The 20,150-nt window shown below is 40.1% G+C and overlaps 1 protein-coding gene and 1 long non-coding RNA gene across 18 annotated transcripts in view; one reads left to right on the forward strand and one right to left on the reverse strand.

Annotated features, from left to right (window-relative positions):
* pax6b (paired box 6b) overlaps nt 1–6,662 on the reverse strand; it is a 23,177-nt gene extending 16,515 nt beyond the window's left edge. For 6 of the 17 annotated variants that reach the window (XM_035396593.1, XM_035396588.1, XM_035396601.1 and 3 more), the window contains exon 1: nt 181–430. In XM_035396593.1, the coding sequence (XP_035252484.1) occupies nt 181–193 (13 nt within the window). In that variant the 5' untranslated portion in view covers nt 194–430. Of the gene's footprint in view, nt 1–180; nt 433–470; nt 613–2,799; nt 3,242–6,507 lie in introns of those variants that run through there. The other 11 variants (XM_035396592.1, XM_035396591.1, XM_035396589.1 and 8 more) reach the window with 7 other exon arrangements.
* LOC118215664 lies at nt 757–17,251 on the forward strand. The gene is made up of 3 exons (XR_004762871.1): nt 757–880; nt 12,118–12,284; nt 15,005–17,251. It is a non-coding gene; the product is annotated as an uncharacterized LOC118215664 (long non-coding RNA).
* The last annotated feature ends 2,899 nt before the right edge of the window (nt 17,252–20,150 follow it).

Raw genomic sequence — 20,150 nt, forward strand, 5'->3', positions numbered from 1 at the left:
TTGCATCACACACTAGAGTGTCTTTTATAATGCTATTAAGCATACTGCACTCATTGTTTTCTTTAAAATAACAGCATGGCTACTTTTGTGTGAATAGAAGCAAATTTGTAGTTATTTTTACTCGGATAGCTGGACTGTCTCAAAGGCGAAAACAAACTTCCAGAGCGTTTCCGAACTCACCTTTCTGTGGCATCTTGCGCCGCTGTCCAAAGCCCCAGTCGATAGTTTTCAGCGCAACACAAATGCAGTAGATTCGCTCGCAAGAGTTTGAAGTAAAATAGTTTTTTTCCCAGTGATCTTGAGTAGAACTGGAAGTCCCTGCGAAGGAGACAGAGATTGACAATGAAGTGGGATGTCAGGGCTGCGGGGAGGCTGAAAATGTGCGCTCGTGTGTGTGGCTGAGTGAGAGAGAGAGAGAGAGAGAGAGAGAGAGAGCGCGAGAGAGAGAGAAGTAAAGAAAGGGAGCACACCTATGCTGATTGGTGATGGTACAAGTGTATTAATGTATGTGTTCCCGGTCTGTGCCTCGCCTCCACTGCTCTTCACTGGCCCATTAGCAGAGCCTGACCTCTGTCATCATCTTCCAGCAAAACACTTCCTCCTGCGCCTCTGCCAGAGCGGGAAACGAGGCTGAGCCAGAGCTCTCTTTTCAAACCCGCTAATCACTCCACACATGCAAATGCACTTCTCTCGCGCACACACTAAATATTGCCTTATGCAAAGCAATTGGATTGCCTCAGCGCTGCCTATTGGACGGCTAGGCCTTTCTCACTGGCTCAATTGGCTCGGTTGTGGGAACGCAGAAACGCTTCACTGCTAAAACTGGAGTTACGCGTGGAAAGGGGGAGAACACGTTGTATACCAAACTCGGGCAGCAACCGTGAGCTACGTTTACAGTTTAAATCTTTACCGCTGTGTAATCCTTGCGAGTTTGGAATGTGTTTTCTATGGGAAAATATTTACAGTATTGTCTTCTTTTGTTATATAGAATATTATTTTGTAAATAGCTGTAGTGTGAAACGGGACTTTTCTTAGTTTCCTGCGTTGCAGCATTATTTACTTTTTTAGTTCTTTTAACTTGAGCATTTGTGTGTTTCATGTCTCTGTTGAGTTTGCCAGTGTAAATAGTTTCAGTTGGTGCTATTATCTAGACCTCTTGTGTGGGGAGATCTGTAAAGTGGAGGCAAAAGAAAAGCAGGCCATTCAAAGGTGTCGATAAAAACTATATTTACTCTGTGTATTAAGTGCACGTGTTAATAGCCTTTAAGTGTACTTACTAAAACAATCACAGCTTTCCCCACGCGCCTTTGTTTATTTTGTGTCAGATATCATGCATAAAGAGCGGGTTCACCATTTCGACGGAGCAGTTTTGCTGTAGAGGCGACCCCGCCTAATCCGCGGTTTCCAGTTGAAAGCATGCTCGCTTAATTTTAATTGATAATTTCGAAGAAGTTGCCGGCGTCACTGCCGAGGCTGCCGGAAAACAGCGCGGAAAGTAAGCGGACGACTTCGTAACCATGACCACACACCAGAACTACATTTGTTGAATGCCTAACCATTAACGCACACCTCAGTACACACCAAAGCAACCCCTCAGCGCCTGCATTTGAAGTTACACTTGGAGCACCAGTTTCAGCTCAGGGTGTTCCAGTCATTTATTTGAGTGGAGCAGAGTGGGTCGGCGGAACGTGAAACGCGGGGGAAAAGAGTAGCAAAGGGGGGCCAAAAGGGGAAACAGTATCGGAACGCGCGAAGCATGCAACGAAGCCGTGGGTGCATACACTTGACTTCTCTTGACATGTGAAAAGTGCTAAAAGTCAGAGCTCATCAATAAACTATCTTGGAAGTGAATAAGAGTCCTGACAACCATTTCATTCCCAACTAAAGTACAATGAGGAGACAAACGACACTGCCAAAGAGTTTGCATCTGAGTGAAAGGCCGCCGGATAATGGGAGCCGGATAATGAGCTGCCTCGACCGTCATGCACTGTCATTTTGAGTCCTGCCGAGAAGCTGCCACTTCGTCTAATATTCTGAAATAACTCTTTATATAGCCTATATAAAACAACTATGTAAGCACACACCGCCGCATATCCCAATGCCAATTTTCCCTGAAACTGACAGTTTATAATTCGCTGTGCCCCACTGTTCTGTTGGTTAACCACGGTTTTCCTGAAGTGGCCGAAATAAATAAGCGTGGATTTATTTTTCGCCCTCGCGCCAATCTTTATGGGCAAATAGTCTGTTACACAACTGCATGCAGTTATTTTCGCGGAAGGGCACTGCATCGAATGCAGCCAAAGTAATAACCTATGCTCGAGCGTCCTTCAGATTTTACTGACCATCAAAACAATTGTGTTAGGCTATTTATGGAACCAATTAATGAAATCCAGCAGTTATAAAATTGTGAGTATGTTTGTGGTTGTTTTTTAACGAATGTATGGTTTTTTATGTAATGCTGTAACGATTTATGCTTTAAAGTTACTTTACACGTGTTGTTAAATAGTTTGGAAGTAGCTACATTGCTTATTAACGTAGCTGATAAGTAAGTACAGTAATCTGATGTGCTATAATTACCGGAACTCTGTAATATGCATAACATTTTATTAAATAAATTGATCGTTGTGTTAGCTGAATTCGCCGAATGGGATTAAATGCATATTTTCCAGGAAGCACTTTCTCATAATGACGGTAAATGCGTGTATCCACCGGCAGGCAGTTTTCGCTGTGACGTTGACACTACAGCCTTGCATCTAATTAACAGTTACCCTCAAAGTTGGACACATTTTAATTACAGACCTCGTTCCTCGTTCTTCACTTCATTGAAGACGGAGATCCCATGTGAAAATGAAACAATAGCTCCAATAAATTATAAATTTATTTGGAAGTTGTAAATCCGTCGTTTTCTTCTTTTCTTTAAGATGAAGAAAGGTCTTGTTTTTTAAATTATATTTTACACAGGCATTGCTGTCCAAATAGTCTCAACATAACCTCTATTAGCTTGATTGAAGAGGAACATAGAAATAAGCGTAAAAATTTAAACAAAACTTGTACTTGAGTCCATTTAAGGGGAACACTTGGACAACATCTTCAGGGTGCGATTGCGGTTTTATAGACTATCAATTAGCCCAATTCGGATTAGCAGCAACTAATGCTGGGACTTGAAAACAAACGCTAATCTTGTCGCTATTTTTCCTTCGGGCAAAGTGGTCTTTGTGCCCCCTCAAAAAAGTTTTAAACAAAAAAAAAAAAAAAAATTCATAAGGGGAGGGAACTGGTGCTGAATACGACTGACGTCATGCTTGGAGAGAGAAAGGTCTATTAGAAAACATCAACAAAAGAGACTGGCTGCGTTGGCTGCCGTTGATTTATCAGGCTTTGAGGGGAAGGGGGACTCGGGAGCCAATGAGAGTACAGGCAGAGCTTTATCATCTCAATAATTCTCTAATTGTAGGGCGGGCGGGTGAGTCTTAAATGGAGAGGGGTAAATGGGGGAGGGGGTGTCCTCAAGCGATTAAATTTCTTTTTGCCTTACCGGTGTCTGAAGTTGTTTACAGGCTTATAAATGTATTTATAACTGATTAGATGTTTCATTTCAGACGCGTAAGTGTTTAAAATGAAACACGAAAGTAAGAAAATGACCAGGAAAATGTGCCTGTGTCCAAACTGGTTTTACTTAGGTTTACGGGGACGTTTTAATGCACAAAACGGTTTAAATGGTTATCATTCCAAATAATATTATTTGTAAGTTTTATGCAGATGTCATGATATTTGTTTCATTATCAGACGTTACACGCATGACATTTTAGCTGTTCAGTTGCAATGTATAAAATATTATTTTCCTTTGCTGGAGACATAGGCCTATGTGTGTAGGTTATTCTATAGTGTCATATAACTTGTAGCTTACGTTCTAGAGAGTAATTGACAAACTGACAAACTAGGCTATATAAATCCTTGACTGAAAATTACACATAGTTAAGTTGTGTGTATTTATTTATTTTATTTATGACATCATACCTACATATTTCATTTAAACAGGGTGCATGTGTTTTTGAAGTAGTTTTTCTAAATCAGGTTGCTCCAGAAAATCGGACTACATTTTTTAACTGATCGCTGGAACTTGTGACGCTCGATGTTACTGTTTTATGGACATTTCTTCTCCAATGCTTCGTTTTGTACAAATAAACAATAAACCGTGTTTTCCGTATTCCACAAACTACGTTCGATATAGTCATACATGGTACGTACAACAAACTGCATTTGGGCTGTAGGCCTAGCTTGACACTGTAGCCTGCCACCTGTGACAACATTTGTGACCATAATGAATCGGAAGGCTACTGTGTGACTTGGACAAGTACCAGTAACTGCTGAGTGTCTTTCGTTGTTTTGGAATTGTGTAGACAGGTTTGAGGACATATTATATGTTTAAAACATGCGTTTTTCAGAGTGTTAAATCTGTTAGCATCATCAAACGGTGGGGTTTCGCTGTGACATTTATTCGGTCTGTTTGCATTAACATATGTGTTCAAAAGCATCCTTTTCATCTACAGAACATGCGTTAAAGTACTACTGACTGGCCCGCGGTAAAATCTCAAGAAATGCACAGTGTAGACGTGTTGCTCTGTAACTGTGCTCGTGCCTACGGGGTAGGCTATTCTATGTCTATTTAAGTATTAGGCCAGTGCCGCGGTTCTCCACACGTGCAGGTATAACAATAACCCTTTCCCGTCTAAAACCGTAATATGCGGCATTTGTTTATCGTGGTTTACATTTCCAAACCAATCAAAAGTCAAAGTTGCTCGAATGGAAACCAAGCCAACACCAAGTAGAGCTTAAGGGGACGACCAACTATACGTATCCTCCGAATCTGTTTATGCCACTGAAACGTTGCAATGCATGTTCATTTTTTTCTAGACAACGGAAAGGAGATCAATATTTCCTGAATCACGAGTAGGCTATTGATTCTGGCAAACAAATAGCTCTTAGTTCATCAAGGCAGTTGATCCGTTTTGTTTGATAGTACATGTGCAATGTTAGCTTGTTAGTGGATTTAGCATGTAAACTGTAGTTTTTTTAAATTAACTATTCATGATTAATCATTTACTTTTACGAACTTAAAGTGAATTTTATATCAATTAATGCGTATACTATCTTGCCTAGGTGCTCATTAACATGTTTTAAACGTTAGAAGGAATACTTAATATGCATTAAGTAAAAGCGCACACTTTAAATAACGTTCTATGATTTTTATCCTTTTTGTATTTATTTATTCACCCAGCCTAAAACTGCTTGATTGACATCTGGCAGTGAAAGTCTTGTACTTAAAAATGGCAAATGTGGAACATGCTTATTTCATGGTAGCCTTATCCCGGCCAAAAGACTGTCTGCTTCGAATTAATCGTGTCACAGCTTTTTCCTGGAGCGACAGCTGCATAAACACAATCTACAATAAATATATCTAATTAGGGAGGTGGATCTCCAAGCAGGGTGCTCGATTTATTGCCGAGTTATATTGTTCACCCACTGGTGTCACATTGCGCCTACTTTTCTCTTTTCATATATATATATATATATATATATATATATATATGTATATATTCTAATACGGTGATTAGACCGTGATTAGAAAGGAACTCTTAAATAAAGATATATATGTAGGCTATATATTATGATACAATTACAGCATGTTCTACTAATAATGCTGAATGACGAAAACGTATTTGTTATGTTTTATTGTTATTTTCAAATCTATATTTGGAAAAGCAAGACATTCCGTTTGATTTAATTTAAACCGATTAATTTTGGCAGCGATTTCATGAGTAACGTAAGGCAGATCTATCCCATACTATCTATCCCAGTGGCGTGTTAAAACTTCAGACGTTTGCTTCCGTGATACAGAGTGACACAGTTACATGTTCTGATGTATCAGTACTCTCAAAATGTATTAAAGCGCAGTCATAGCATCTCAGACCTGGCCAACAGTGTGGCGCGACAAAAATTTATTTACTGCCAGGATAATGTTCAGTGTTGAAATCGTTATCAGCACACTACTCGTATTATCTGATGAACACTTCTGGCAGGTCTAAAGTTTTCAAACAGTCTTACGGGCGCGAGATCAACAAACTGATTTTCTCATTACGTCCCATATCTCTAGCACGCATTATATTACATTGTGTTACATTACAATCGTTTAGCAGTCGCTGTTCAGAACAGTTTACAGAAGTGGAGAGCAACAGGGTTACTGCCAGGAATACAATATCGCGATATCACCAATTTGTAGTCCACTTAAGCATCAACACGCTTAAAAGCAGCCTTGCAGAAAAAGCAAACACGATACTAGCAGTCGAACGAGCGTAACTTTCCCAAACTAGTATTCCTCTAAAATGCATGACCCTTCCTCATTTAAATCGCGGAACCAACAAAAGCGATTTCAAAAACTACGGTGGTAGAATATAGGACCATGTAATAGGTATGCAACAGAGAGAAAAATGTGGAATTAAACCATACCTGTCGGCTTCGTGTAGACCTCTGACCGTTGCTCTGGTGATTCCAGGACTTGTTCTCCTTGTAAAAAAAATAAATAAATAACGTGAGAACAAATCTTGATGAGGTTTAGTGTCCAGCTTGTTCACATTGGGATCTGCCACAGAGTTTAAATGTCAATGAGAATAAAAAGACGCTGTCTGGCGTACTACTAACTTTCCCTTAATATCAACCTCAACTTGGCAGTGATTGGCTAGAGCGACAGCACGACGTCACCTTGGACAGCTCTTGTCCTCTCTAACGGGGAAGTTGTATGTTGTAGCCTACACATGCATACTCACATTTCTAAATGAATAGGCCTACTTTCGCACATGCTAACGCACACAGCGAAGTTGTATGGCTGTGAAGTAACACAATATGCTCTGTAACTAGACTACGTGCATAATAATTGATTCAAATGTTAATTGATTTAACTTTTCAAATCAAAATTTAATGATCAATGATAATGAGGTGATTCATCTTTCCTTGTTACTAAATATGCTAAAACTATTACTACGGGATAAAATAAGTACGATCTGTGCACCTTCTAGCAGCTAATTACCCACCTGCCTAAAACAGGACTTGGAACAATATTATTATTTACCCGGTGCTCCTTTTATGGTATCCTGTGAACGCTGCTGTTTTATTTCAGGTACCCATAATTCCAACCGTTCCTCTCCGTGGCAGTCAGTAAAGCAAACATCAGTCACCAGTTCGCTCATTGAATGGGCTCTGTCATTTAGAAAATCTAATTTCTCATTTAGTGTGGATACATGAGCTAACGCGGTGACTGGATTCAAAAAGTGTGGAGAGGGAGAAATCCCTTATCAATATTCCTGCCTATTAAACTAGAGGTTCGTCCACATCTCCAGTAAATGTACCTGCACGCAGAAAATAGTATGCTCTGCGAACGGTCCAACACCTGGCTCTGGAATTTCTACTCGTCTTCTCATTTAACCTGCTGGGGGACCGAATGTTCAGTTAAACTTTCTGAACTTTAGGAGTGCAGGCTAGGTGACGTGTGACGTGTTTCATTATGTTCATAGAAAGAAGACAAAGCAATGCAACATTGTTCATGAATAGGCTTTAATCTTTTATGCTCAGTTTTTTCTGCGTTATTTTATACATTAGGCTATCATTATTAATATGATTAAGTGTTAGTGGACGGATGGATGCATACACGTCTGACTACACCTGCTGTTTTTTTATTAGGCCTTCGTATTATTAAATTTGCTAGACGTGTTTTTTTTTATTTACACATTATTGTCAATGTTAATAATTTAGTAGGAGAGTGCTCAGGGCTCATTATGTCCCTCTGCATGCGCATAGTATGTGGCTGTAAGTTATACAGGTTGAAACTTCTCTTGTGAAATCATACCGCGCTGTTCTCTTTACAGCCATAAATTTACCACATATTCCTAAAGTAATTTTAGGTCATTGGTTATATCCAGTATTTTAAAACGTTATTGGCTTGTGTCGGGCTTTCTCCAACAAAATTACAAATGTGTTTTGCACACTCAACTCATACAGGCTTTTATAGGCCTGTAATATTTTTTTTTCTCTGTGTTATTTTATTTTCACAAAAAAAAGGAAAATATCACGGAGCTCCATCTACAACACTACCTAATGTTAAGGTCAATTTGCACAAGCAGAAGAGTAAATGTACAACGGCTCTCGCGCACGTTTCCCAGGAAGTGGGTGGTCGACTCGTGGTTCCTAAAAGGCTAGGTAGGTACAGAATCGTCACAAAGGTGTTTGACTGATTATTTGGAGTAACCACCATTAACAGACCACGAAACCGTGCAACGCAGCAGGGTTCTCGAAAGCAACGCTGGAAACGTCACGGAATCAGGCCGCTTATCAGGCTGTCAATAAAACGAGACGGGAGCCAGGTGCTGCGTTCCCTCCGCGCGCTGCCCCGCACTCCAGGAGCCGATCAGGCGTGAACTGAGACGTGTCCAGCGGGCCTGCCCTCCACTGACCCACTGCGTCTAAATACATGTAACACGGCAAGGTAAAACGGAGCTAGTTTAGCCCATATGCTACATGTGTGTCAGCCCATATACTACATGCGTGTCAGAAGTAATAATAATAATAATAATAATAATAATCATAATGTTTTTTTTTTTTTTTTTTTTTTTTACTATTTCAAAGTATATTATTTGAGTGACGTAATTATTGTCGCCATTATTATTGATTTGGTTGTATGTATAATCCTTGCTTGGGAGGCACAGAAGTTTCAGAGAATCCAAGGGCCTCGAGCTCATTCAAACTGAGAAAATTGAAAACAAATACTGTAATGATCAGCGTTGCTACTCTGTCTATGCTGAACCTTAGCAACAATAATAAGCACATCGCAAACCGTCTGTGTGTTGCCCGGGCGCGCGTAGTGGAGAAGTTCATTATCTGACCACATAACCAAATAATAGGGTCGACAGCGAGATAGGTGTTGTTTTTTGTTAAATGTGCACCGTTTTGATTGGGAACTGCTTGGTCCTCATTTGGATTGAATGCATTTGCTACGAGGTATGTGTAAATGCCCTCGTCAGAATGTGCTGTACATTATTATGCTATCTAGTTTTTAAAGTTTTAATCAAGTCATTTTTTAAGCAAATTGATTACGTATGATTAATCAGACTACAGTTGTTAGACATTACGTGCGTGTTTGATAATTGTTTATTAATCTGCACCAACATTGAATTATATTAATATAGTTACTTAGGCTATCCTTGAATAGCCACTGCAGTAAATGTTGACTTGTACAATAAAATGATATTTTCATTTTTCAGATTTTTTAAATAGAGATTGTGATAGATGAGGCCTTTCTTTGACGACATAGATATATTCTTTTCAGATAAAGAATCGCAGAAAACAACTGCACACATCTAGGCTACTTCTGATAACCAGAAATAGCAGGTCCCAAAATTCTGAATTTCGGACGCTTGGTTTTCCGCTCAGAGTAGGCTACTAAACACGTATTAGGCTTGTGCCAAAGAAGGTTTGAAAAAAGTCACGTGGTGAAAATATATGGGTGATTCTCTCTCACTTGCTTTCCTGTGAAATATTTTAATAAGCCTCGCCCTGTGCAGTGTTTGATTTGTGTTTCTCCCCCTCATCTCGGCTTGGGCCCGAGACGTTAGCTGAATTCCCCCGGGGTGATTGGATGCAATTTGTTCAAAGTAGACAGGCACGTCCTGGATGTTAGAAATTCACTTTTACTCAACGTGACAAGGCTGAGTTCGATCTACAATTGTATTTGAAAGCGCAGTGAGCGGAAATATCTTCCGTCATTAAGCTCCCTTCAACGTTTGCAAAATAAGACGGGCTACTTCATTTGCACACAAATAATCATTATTTAATTTGCGACACCTCCCTCCTGTAAGACCCCTAAACAATTCTCGCGGAGATTTAAAATCTTATGTTCCAATGTTCTACGGACCTCAGTCACTTTACTCTTAAAATCAAGAATAACAACGGAGTTGTAAGAAGGGGGTTTTGCTCTTACTCTCTGACCCTTATAATTGGATTAAATATGGACGGGGACGAATAAAAATACCAAGATTGACACCTGCCAACTGGACTTTCTTATGATTGATTCTGATGCCTCGTGCTGGCAACAGTAATGAAATAAATTGTATGGATAAAACGGCACATTTGTCATTCCCTTGCCACGAGACGAGGAAGTCAGTGTGTGTAGCAAGCTGTGAGCTGACAAGGGGAAAATGGGAGCTAACGAGGATATCAGGCGTCCTGACAAGACAAATGAGAACTCTTCACCCTTTGCAAATTAGAAACATTTAATGGAAACGTATTGCATCGTTCAAAATAGGCACATTTTTAAAGGGCGTACGCTATACCCGGACAGTGGGTCTATCAGATGACCTTAACGTCGATAATTGCGCACAACCAAATAAATTACACGCCTTCTTTAGGATCTCTTGGCATGTTTTGCGGACTTCCTGGAAATTTACCACGATTAATGATAGCGACACGTGTCTGAAGACTCTGACGAAATAATATTATCATATTTGCCCTGTTCGGAGATGACCACATAAGATTTTTTAAAACAACCTCGCGCAATTCAATTGTTCATTTACAGGAAGTGAATGTAATTATCTCATTGTTTATTCATTGTAAGTTTAGACTTAAAGACTAGAAGAGGTTATTCCAGGGGCTTTGGATTTTCTCAATGAACGGCCATACCTAAGATCATAATGTGTAATATGTTGTTGTGAAATTAACATTTCTAACTGCTTTTTTATGCGATTGGTGTGTTTTATAGATCAGATATGTAAAGGGTATATTACATGCTTGTATTCTTTAAATAACATGATTGGCAATTCACTAAAGGACAAATACAGTCACTGTGTGCTTTGCCCAAGACCTGAGTGAGAAGGCATTACTTTTTATAGTTGGATTGTATCATAAATTTGCCGGTCATTATAAAAAATGTAATGAAAGAAGTGGAAAAAGTAACTGCTGGTATTAATCCATCGGTCTGAGGTAAATACGAAGGCTGCTGTTAATCTTAAATTGGGCCCAAATGTGGCTGTGCGGAATGTCTAGACCCAGTTCAGAAGGTGCCAAGGCGTTCATCATTAAGATAAGACAAATCTGCATGAAGTTTACATCTACAGGTTGTGTTGATACTAATTAAACACTTTTAATTAAATGAAGAAAGTCCAAAGAAAAATAAGAACATTGCTTTGTTCAGGCCACTTTCACTTGGCACGTTCATTTGTTACGGAACTATGGTTCGAACGAGGAATCTCTCCACTCCAAATTCCATTCCATAAATGGCCAACCAGCTGTTTCGTAGTATTCCTTCTGTTGGACAACTTCAACGGATAATATGAGCCGTGAACTGATGATAATGAAACAGCTCCTGTAGCCCAAGGAGTCCAGTTTCAGCCACAGAACCATGTAGGGACCTGAAGTCTAAAGGCTCGCCACCACCCCCCCCCCCCCCCCCCCCCCCCCCCCCGTGCCCCGAAGCACCTTCCCCACTTCCTTCCCGTGACCACCACGGTCAGGCCTGCTCTGGCTGACTGACCAAAAGGCCTCCCCTTCCATGTGATTCTGTTGAAAGCAGAATTTGATTCGTTGCATGTGTTTTTTTGTATGTATTCGATGTAAGGGAAATGTGGGTGGCGTCGCTGCTTAAGCAACCACGTTTAAAAGGGGGAGCAGAGTGAGAGAGCTGGGGGTAAAGGGGGCCACAGAAAAAAAGAACATGGCGGTCAGTTTTCATACCAAATTCTCCCAAACACCTGTCCCGTGAATAAGCCTTCTGTGCGGGCGTGGCCACTGTGTGGAAGAGCTGAGGGGCAGTGGGGCACCAGAGCTGGGGCGTGTCTGTTGCATGATGGCCCAAGAACCCCCAGCCCCCCCGTAACCCCCACCCCCACCCCCCCGGGTACTCCCTATTCTCCAAATTCAGCACAAGGCAAAGTGTTAGGTGTGTAATCGACTCTGGCAGAGTGCATTTGATCCCATTTAAACTCTGTTTGAATCAAGTTTGAGCTCTTTACTGTGTGTTGTCATGGCTCTGCGAAAGGTTTGGATGAATATTTCCCTGGCTTTTAATGTTCACAGTGACGGATGACAATGAATGCCATTTCCCCATCTGAAGTGGAGAGAAACCCCGCCCAGCCATTCGTACAGGGAAGTGAATGTCCGAACCGGGACAGCACCAGTGGTGGGATGTGTCCCATAGCAGAAAAGGCTGGACTGTGAGAACATGCCTTCCTCCTGTAACTAAGGTGAGGAATTGCTCAAGGAGGGGGTTCTGAAAACCAATAATGGGGGGGGGGGGGTGTGTAAATAACATCGGAATAAACAAGGCTTCTTCTCCTGACCGCTGGACCCTTTTGCACAGCAACGCTCAGGTGTTTAATTTGATTATAACCTTATCTTTCGCCGGTGTGACTGGTGCCCCTCCCCTTCCCCCTCCCCCCCAGGTTCGGAGTCAATGTCCGCCGTGAGGTGAGTGACGCTGTACGCCAGGACGCAAAGCCGTTGTGCGCTCTACGCTAGAGCTGATGCGCGTCGAGCGGATTTTTATGCGCGGCGCCGTTGCATCTGTTCGGCCTACGGGGGCCCGCGGGCACGGCTTTGAGCTAATTACATGTATTAAAACCAACACCGTCTGAGTGGCTTCCGGGCCGCCGCTAGTCCTGTTAAAGACGACAAAGTCTCGCGGTCTCTGCTGCTTTCTAGCTGACTAGGAATTAATCATCTGTTCACATGCAATTCCGCAACGTAAAGCTACGAGCAAAACGTACAACAGTGCATCTTTCTCTTTCCCCCTTTGTGGTAATTACGGATGAACCCGTTCCCCTAAATTAGACCCGCGGATAATGCGACGCGGAATAAAAGGTAGAGCCAAGAAACATTGAATTAGTTTTTTTTTTTTTTTTTTTTTTTGCCGGTTCCCTCTCCCCAGTGACTGCTTCCATTAACATTATAATCTCTGACGCTGTCTTCTTCTCCGTGTATGCGGTATTGTTAGCGAATCAACTTCTTGGGTCCTTGGAGACGGTGACCCCTGGCAATTCGCTGAAAGTGTAATTATCTGCCTGTATCCTGTCTAAGATTTAAAAGATTGCATTTCAACTAAATCTATATTAATGCTAATTTTTCTCTCTCTCCCCACCCCAGTTCCAGGTGCTACCACCACCCAACAGAATGCATTAGAAACAGGAGTAAAAAGCAAGGGAGGGGGGGGGGGGGGGGATTGGGGGGTGGAAGGGGCTGCCTCTCATGAAATTATACCTATTTTTTCCGAGAAATCAGGTTTACATTCAGCCACCTAAAACAAAGCAGCCATGCTAGATTAGAGTTAGACAAAAGGTCATTTGATTCCCTCACCCCACCCAAAGTTACCAATAACTGTATGTCTCTTTGAGCTAATCGTCTAAGAAAAATTCTACATAAAAGGCCAAGTGAGCAGGAAAGAAAACTATGAGATTTGTGGTTCAAAATAACCTCCAGCGGGACACTTTATTTCAGACATGATTCAGAAGCGCATCTGCCTCCTGCCAGTCATAATGAGTCCATTTTGGATTAGATCGTTTGTATTATTCTCAAGGTTTTTGTTTAAAGTTAAGGTTTTTCTTCATGGCTTGTGATTTTGTGGTTTCATAAAAGTTGGCTATCTCTCTCTGTCACACACACACAAACCCAGAATTATCAGTATAAGTACTTATCTGTGCAACGGTGTTTAACTCATTAAAATTGTACCAGGAAGAGACATTCTAAACACGAAAAAGCAGCGCCATTATACTTTTGGATGATGTTATATATATTTCACATATATGCAGCGTGTATCCCTGTGCGTGTGTATGCCGAATGTGAGCACATATTGACACTAATTCCGTTCTTAGCTGTGTTTATATATGCAGGCATTGTGATATATATGCAGGCTTTTCTTTGAAACGTTACAATAATGTTAAATAGCTGAAAGGACGGAGAGGAGCGCACGGGGGAGTTTATAAGACGTCACAGAACTGTTTCTGAAAAAAGAGCAAACGGATCGCGCACAGAATTGCGCGCAAATAAACATGCGCTAATGTCAGTAAGATGCGCGACGCAGCACCAAGTGAACCGACAAGGAAATATAAGCACCTGAAGTGACAAAGTCGACACAAATCTCGGTGATACATTTAAACGGGTACGACCGTGCTGCGGTATTCCAATAAGCGAAGGTAACACACTAAATCAGGAAATGACGACGGCACGCATGGAGCACATTCTTATCAAATGACCAATTTCTATCTTGAAGCAAATATATTTAAGATAACTAATTACATTTTTCGGAAAAGGTAGGTTCTGAAAATCTTAAAGGGCAGTATGATACTTAATGAATTCCATACCGTTGGCAATATATTACGCATTTTGTGAAGAAAATCATATGCTAATATGCAGTTCTCTGGTTTATTATATTATACATTATTGATGTAGGTCTTCTCATATGGGCTCTCGGAAGTATGAGAAGGTAGCCTAAATCTGTACAGCTTTGTGCCTGTCAAAGTTCATCATACGGAATACCCGTTCCAATGCATAATTTCATGGTAAAGGTATGCTTCTGTATGACATAACGGGATAGTCTATATAATGTCACGGGGCTTGATTTTCATTCCAAATATTGTATTTATGAAGCACATTTTGCACATGAAGCTTACAATGTACAGATTTCACAGCAAAATGTTAAGCAATTAACTTTCAATTGACGAATTTAACTATTAAACAGCGTAATTTATAACGTATACATTGTGTGTCTGTCATCTCAATGACCAAGTCATTTCTATATGGAGATTACATAAGTGATAGAGAAATGCACTGCCTAACAACATGTATTACAGGTATGTAATATGTACTTTAACAAGTCTAAATTTAAATTTTGACCCTCTCTCTCTCTCTCTCTCTCTCTCTCTCTCTATGTGTGCGTGCGTGCGTGCGTGCGTATCTCCTATGTATGCAGATCCACAATGTCGTTCTGAGATCACACCGCAATGAGCACAGAAATGGACAGAAAAACCCTGTCGACCACATCAAAGTTCTCATCTCTTCTATCCCGTGTAACGTAGTGTCAATAAGTTCCTTTAAATTAATGTATTGCTGGTATACTTATTAATTTAACGGAATTTATTATATGAATTGTTTTTAAACTAGTAGTATACTTGGAGTTAAAAAACAGATTTTCGCTATTACGTGCAGTTCTCGAGTTTCACACGATTATTTATTTTTACTTCAGTTAACTACCAGCAACATGTCAGATAACGTAACATGAACCACAGATGTTATAACTCCGTTCTTCCTCTCGTAAAACGTTCGGAAAGTTCGCATTAGAATAGCAATTACGAAAAGTAGGCCTATAATTATTTCGTGTTTCTGTGTCTACCGCTGTTCTATTTCATATCAGCGAATGTGAACGGAATCACAAGTCAGCCAACGAAGTCCTCAAAACTTTCATGGTTCAGAGAGAAACCATCTGCTTATTGTGCCGCTTACGGTCTTCCTTACTTACAATTCTAATTAAAGTGGTTGAAGTGAGTAGACCACATGAAGGGCAGTAATGACAAATTACACTACAAAGACAACAGATGTAGCCGGCTTTATTTGACTGGAAGACGATACCGAAATACATTTTGACAAAAGTTTGAGATAAATTAATCCGTTGTCTTGAGAATATGGGTACATTTTCATTACACAGACTGAGAGTTAGGATGTAAGTTCTCTGTCATCATTGTTTTTTTATATTTCCTTTGACATCTATTGATTCGGAGGCAGCTGTAAGGCTTTCTCACAAGAGAGAGGAGCAGTCACAACGCATTAGCGTGATGGCATAATTCGAACGTTGGAGGCGCAGAACACGTCGAGAAAACACGTGATATGCACTTGCAGTTTTTTTTCTTTTTTTTCTCTTTTTTTTACAATTTCCTTAAACGAATTAATTAGTGATGTAGGCCTTATATGAAATAATACACATTTTGCATGTAAAACTAAGCAGCATGCATGGGCTACATTTTAAAATATACCGTAAAAAATGTGTTCATTATGTAGAACTGTTCTCGTTTGGTGTTAAACGCCAAATAGCCTAATTCGGTTTACAAAGTTTTGAGGGGCATTATTTTATAACGAAAAAAATTTATTTAACTGATGGCACAATATGTTTAAATAAGTGTAAGCAAATACAATAGGTCAGGGGTGTTCTAAAGTGTCTGACTGAGTGATTTATTTGATCATTTCAAGAGCCAAATTTAATCGAGGAGTTCTCGAATTCATTCAGTGATGCTAAGTCGTACAATAAACTGCTAAACAGAAAATGAAATGCACCAAATATACGTATTGTACAAAAGTGTAGTGTATATCATTATATTTAACTTTTTATTTGTGTATATATCTTGAATTTTGTTACAAGTTGTGTTAATTACACAAATGCTATCATTATTTGAGACTTTTAATTGTTCAGTTTACCGTAGACAAGCGTATCCCCGTTTAAATATCATAGATCATATGTAGTAGGATAAACAACGACCTGAGCCTAACGTTTCAGATTTCCTGAATAAAGTATCAATGGAAATTGTTGTATTCCACATTCTATGTAATTACATATGAGCTGGGCCATATTTTCAACTGAACACTCAAAAAAGAGTGAGCACACCCATTCGGTTGAATAATTAATCATTTTCGTGGTGATTGTTCTTTCAGAACTTCTGCACCGCGATATTTCTATGCTCTATCCTGAACAATTGAGAGATATACTTAGTAATAATAGCTTACTGGAATCTTATTTATATGCCAGTATTACTGTTGTTGTATGTTTTTTTTCCAGAAGGGGATGTAGCCTACTTCATGGCCAGTTCATACGCTGTCATTTTAAGAAAATAAAAACTTACGATTTTCTTCCTAAATTGTTTCACCATTTTTACCCTTATGAGCACCTAAAACACTTCTTGCCGACATTTTTAGGGCTACGTTTATATTTGTTCCACTGTGACTGCAAACACAAACCAGACCTGACTTCACGCGTCTCTGAGATGAGACATGTTTAATAACTGGGCAGAGTACAGCGTTGCTGCCATAAACTATAAGCAGGGAGTTGCACATTTTCTGATACTGTCTTCTGTTTGTGCAATAAAAAATACAGTTATTCACAGGACAGTCTCCGCGCTCGAACCATGCATTGGAAAGACAGTGTAAAGCTATGCCATCGCGCATTACGCAAATCTGGATGAGACTATTTGCAAATCAATGTGCGCGCGCGTGCATATGTGTGTTTGTGTTTCAGGTAGAGCGAACTTCCTGATGTCAGGCCTAATGACCCTGATTACATCAAACTTCGACAAATACAAACAACTGTGCAAGAAGCTAACACTAGAAAGGACAGTTATCTGTTGAAGGCGTCCCTTGGAGAAATGGCACAGTCTTATTTGTCACTTGGAGTTGCACAGTACATGAAACGTACGGCTTGTATTCTTCAATGGAATTTATAGGTTATGCGGATAATATAGCTGTATTTACGTATCTGGGCGTTACAAACAGAAAGACCTTAACTAAATTTACCTGAGAAAAATGCTAATATTAAGATATTGCCACTTCGCACTAGCGTTGTTTGCAAATATTTGGAATGTCAGTATAGGGAAGTGTGGAAATACTATTCCGCTCTATTTTGGCAAAGACCGTAATTAAGACATATTTGTTTACATGGACTGTCTATCCTTTTGTGTAATTGGCCAGACAAGGTGCGATTCACAGTCTAACCCTGGCACGGAATCAGCGCGTAAGAGAAACCGAGATGGTAAATAATTCCAATTACGAGCGAAATTCACTGAACTAATTAAAATGGTTGTTTTGTGGCCACTCCTACCATGATAGTCAAAGTTTTAACCCAACCTCTGCGCTGTATAGACAGAGCCCGGGACACTTGATAAACGTTGTCTATAACGTTGGAACAGAAAGTATTATGCCAGAATGTAGTAAGATGGAAACTATTTGCGATATTCACTACGTCGTCGCTTGCCTAAAATTAAATAATGGGGATATTGCCGTTTACACTCAAACTCCCAGGCGAGTTTTCTCATGTCCTCCGTTTTTCGTGCGAATAACAGATCGTTTGGACATTCCGCCTCAGTCCTGAGAACATTGTCTCTCTCTCCACTCAGAGTGAAGTACCGCATTCAGTGGCATTTAGGTTATTTCGACCCCGGTGCCTCAGTTTAACAAATCACCTACTCATTTATCCTTTCCACAATTAATCAACTTTTAAAGATCGCAGGACTCCTCCTTAGGCGGAAAAGGGCCATTCGAGCCTTTGTAAAAATTGATTTACTCATCACCCTTATTTTCACACAACATGGTGGGCGCAATAAACGACTGCTCAGACCACCATTTGAGGACAAGCCAATGCTCTATTGAAACTCTCCGGTGTAATTTGTAACCGGACTTGTGTTTCAGTGGGGAGTTTACATTGTGGCCAAAGTTTAAACCTTCTCCGAGGCGCTCCGGCGCTCTGAAAGACAGATGGTCTGTTCCCCTCCCCGGCCGAAGGAATTTGTTACTTAAAATGTAAAAAGAAGCCAGTGTATTTTACAACCTTGCCACGTTGTGAACCGGCCTTCCACACAAGCCAAAGGATTCGGGTACGATTTCTTTTGTCAAAGACACATGGAAACAGACTCTTGTTGAACCAACAGCGTCTCTCTCTCTCTCGCTCTCTCTCTCTCTCTCTCTCTCTCTCTCTCTTTCTCTCTCTCTCTCTCTCTCTCTCTCTCTCTCTCTCTCGCTCTCTCTCTCTCTCTCTCTCTCTCTCTCTCTCTCTCTTCTATACATATGTAAAAGAAGTCCAATAAAATAGTGGAATGAAAGCTGCACAGCAAGTAAATCTTGTGAGGACAAAACACTCCACTTGTGATTTTTCAAAGTTGGCCAAAGCTACCAGACTAACAAAGGAGTGTCTGGTCAATACCCATCATTGGAAAATAAATAGCCTTGTTGATAAAAACTTACATCCCATTGTTATTAATCACCGTAAACGAGTGTTTTTTGTTAAAATAACTTTACTTTCAATATAGGCCTACCATAAGATCAAATAGTGTTTCATTTCGTTTCAGTTAAACGTCTTTGGAGTGTATTGACGTTCGGTCAGAGCTTTATAGCGTTGTTTTGTCCGGTTACGATGATATGAGACTGTTCTCTATTTCCAACAGACTGCAAAGACAACAAGAAGATGTTTGGAATGGGCTACTTTGTCGATGAAATACTGATTAAGTGGTACGCGTTGTTGCGTAAAGAAAGAGCACAACATCTTTCAGGTAATTATGTATTGAGAAATAATACAGAAATGTAATAACACAGAAAACTGAAATATTTGTGATCCTTGTTTAAGACAACTTAGACGGAACTTTGCGTTTGGGGTTTAAATTAATTTTAAATGACTAATTAAAGTACCTAATTAGTATGAAGCATTTGCAGAATGAAAACTTGTAGTATCAAAAGAAGTAACCTGTAAATATGCCTCAGCACATTGTCTTATTATTGTTATTGTCATTATTATTATTATTATTATTATTACTAGTAAGGCAGATGCAGTTGGATTACTGTTAATATCGGATATATCACGCTGTCTATTATGTTCAGTTTTGGAGCTTGAACTTGTTTTGGTCCTGTCCTTCATCTTGAGTGAATTCTGATTATTGCGTTCCTTTAATGAACGAAAAGTCACAGGTCCTCTTTGGCTTCCTCGTCTTATTCTGCCTCGATTATATCCCGAGCGGTGCTTGAGTACCCTCTAGTGGCAGGCCGAAAGAAGAGTTACGCTCCGCAAATGAGACGTGTTTCAAGGTGCTAATCTGATTAAAAACCTGCAACCTGTCATGAAGTCTTCTTACGGAAATGTTTCTGAATCAAGGCCTTAAAATAACAGGCTGCTTCATGTCTAACACAGTAGGAACACTCACAATAGGAAGTGGATATTTTGAACTAATTTGTATAATCACAAAGACTGTAGGCCTATAACTTTGTTACAGTTTCGTGTCTTGCAAATAATTTGGAGACTCGACCATCCACGATACAATGGTTTAGTATAACGGCACAGTAGTATTGTAAAAACGCTATCCAAATGTGGC

This window comes from Anguilla anguilla, chromosome 16 (genome assembly GCF_013347855.1).
Source record: "Anguilla anguilla isolate fAngAng1 chromosome 16, fAngAng1.pri, whole genome shotgun sequence".
Taxonomy (NCBI): domain Eukaryota; kingdom Metazoa; phylum Chordata; class Actinopteri; order Anguilliformes; family Anguillidae; genus Anguilla; species Anguilla anguilla.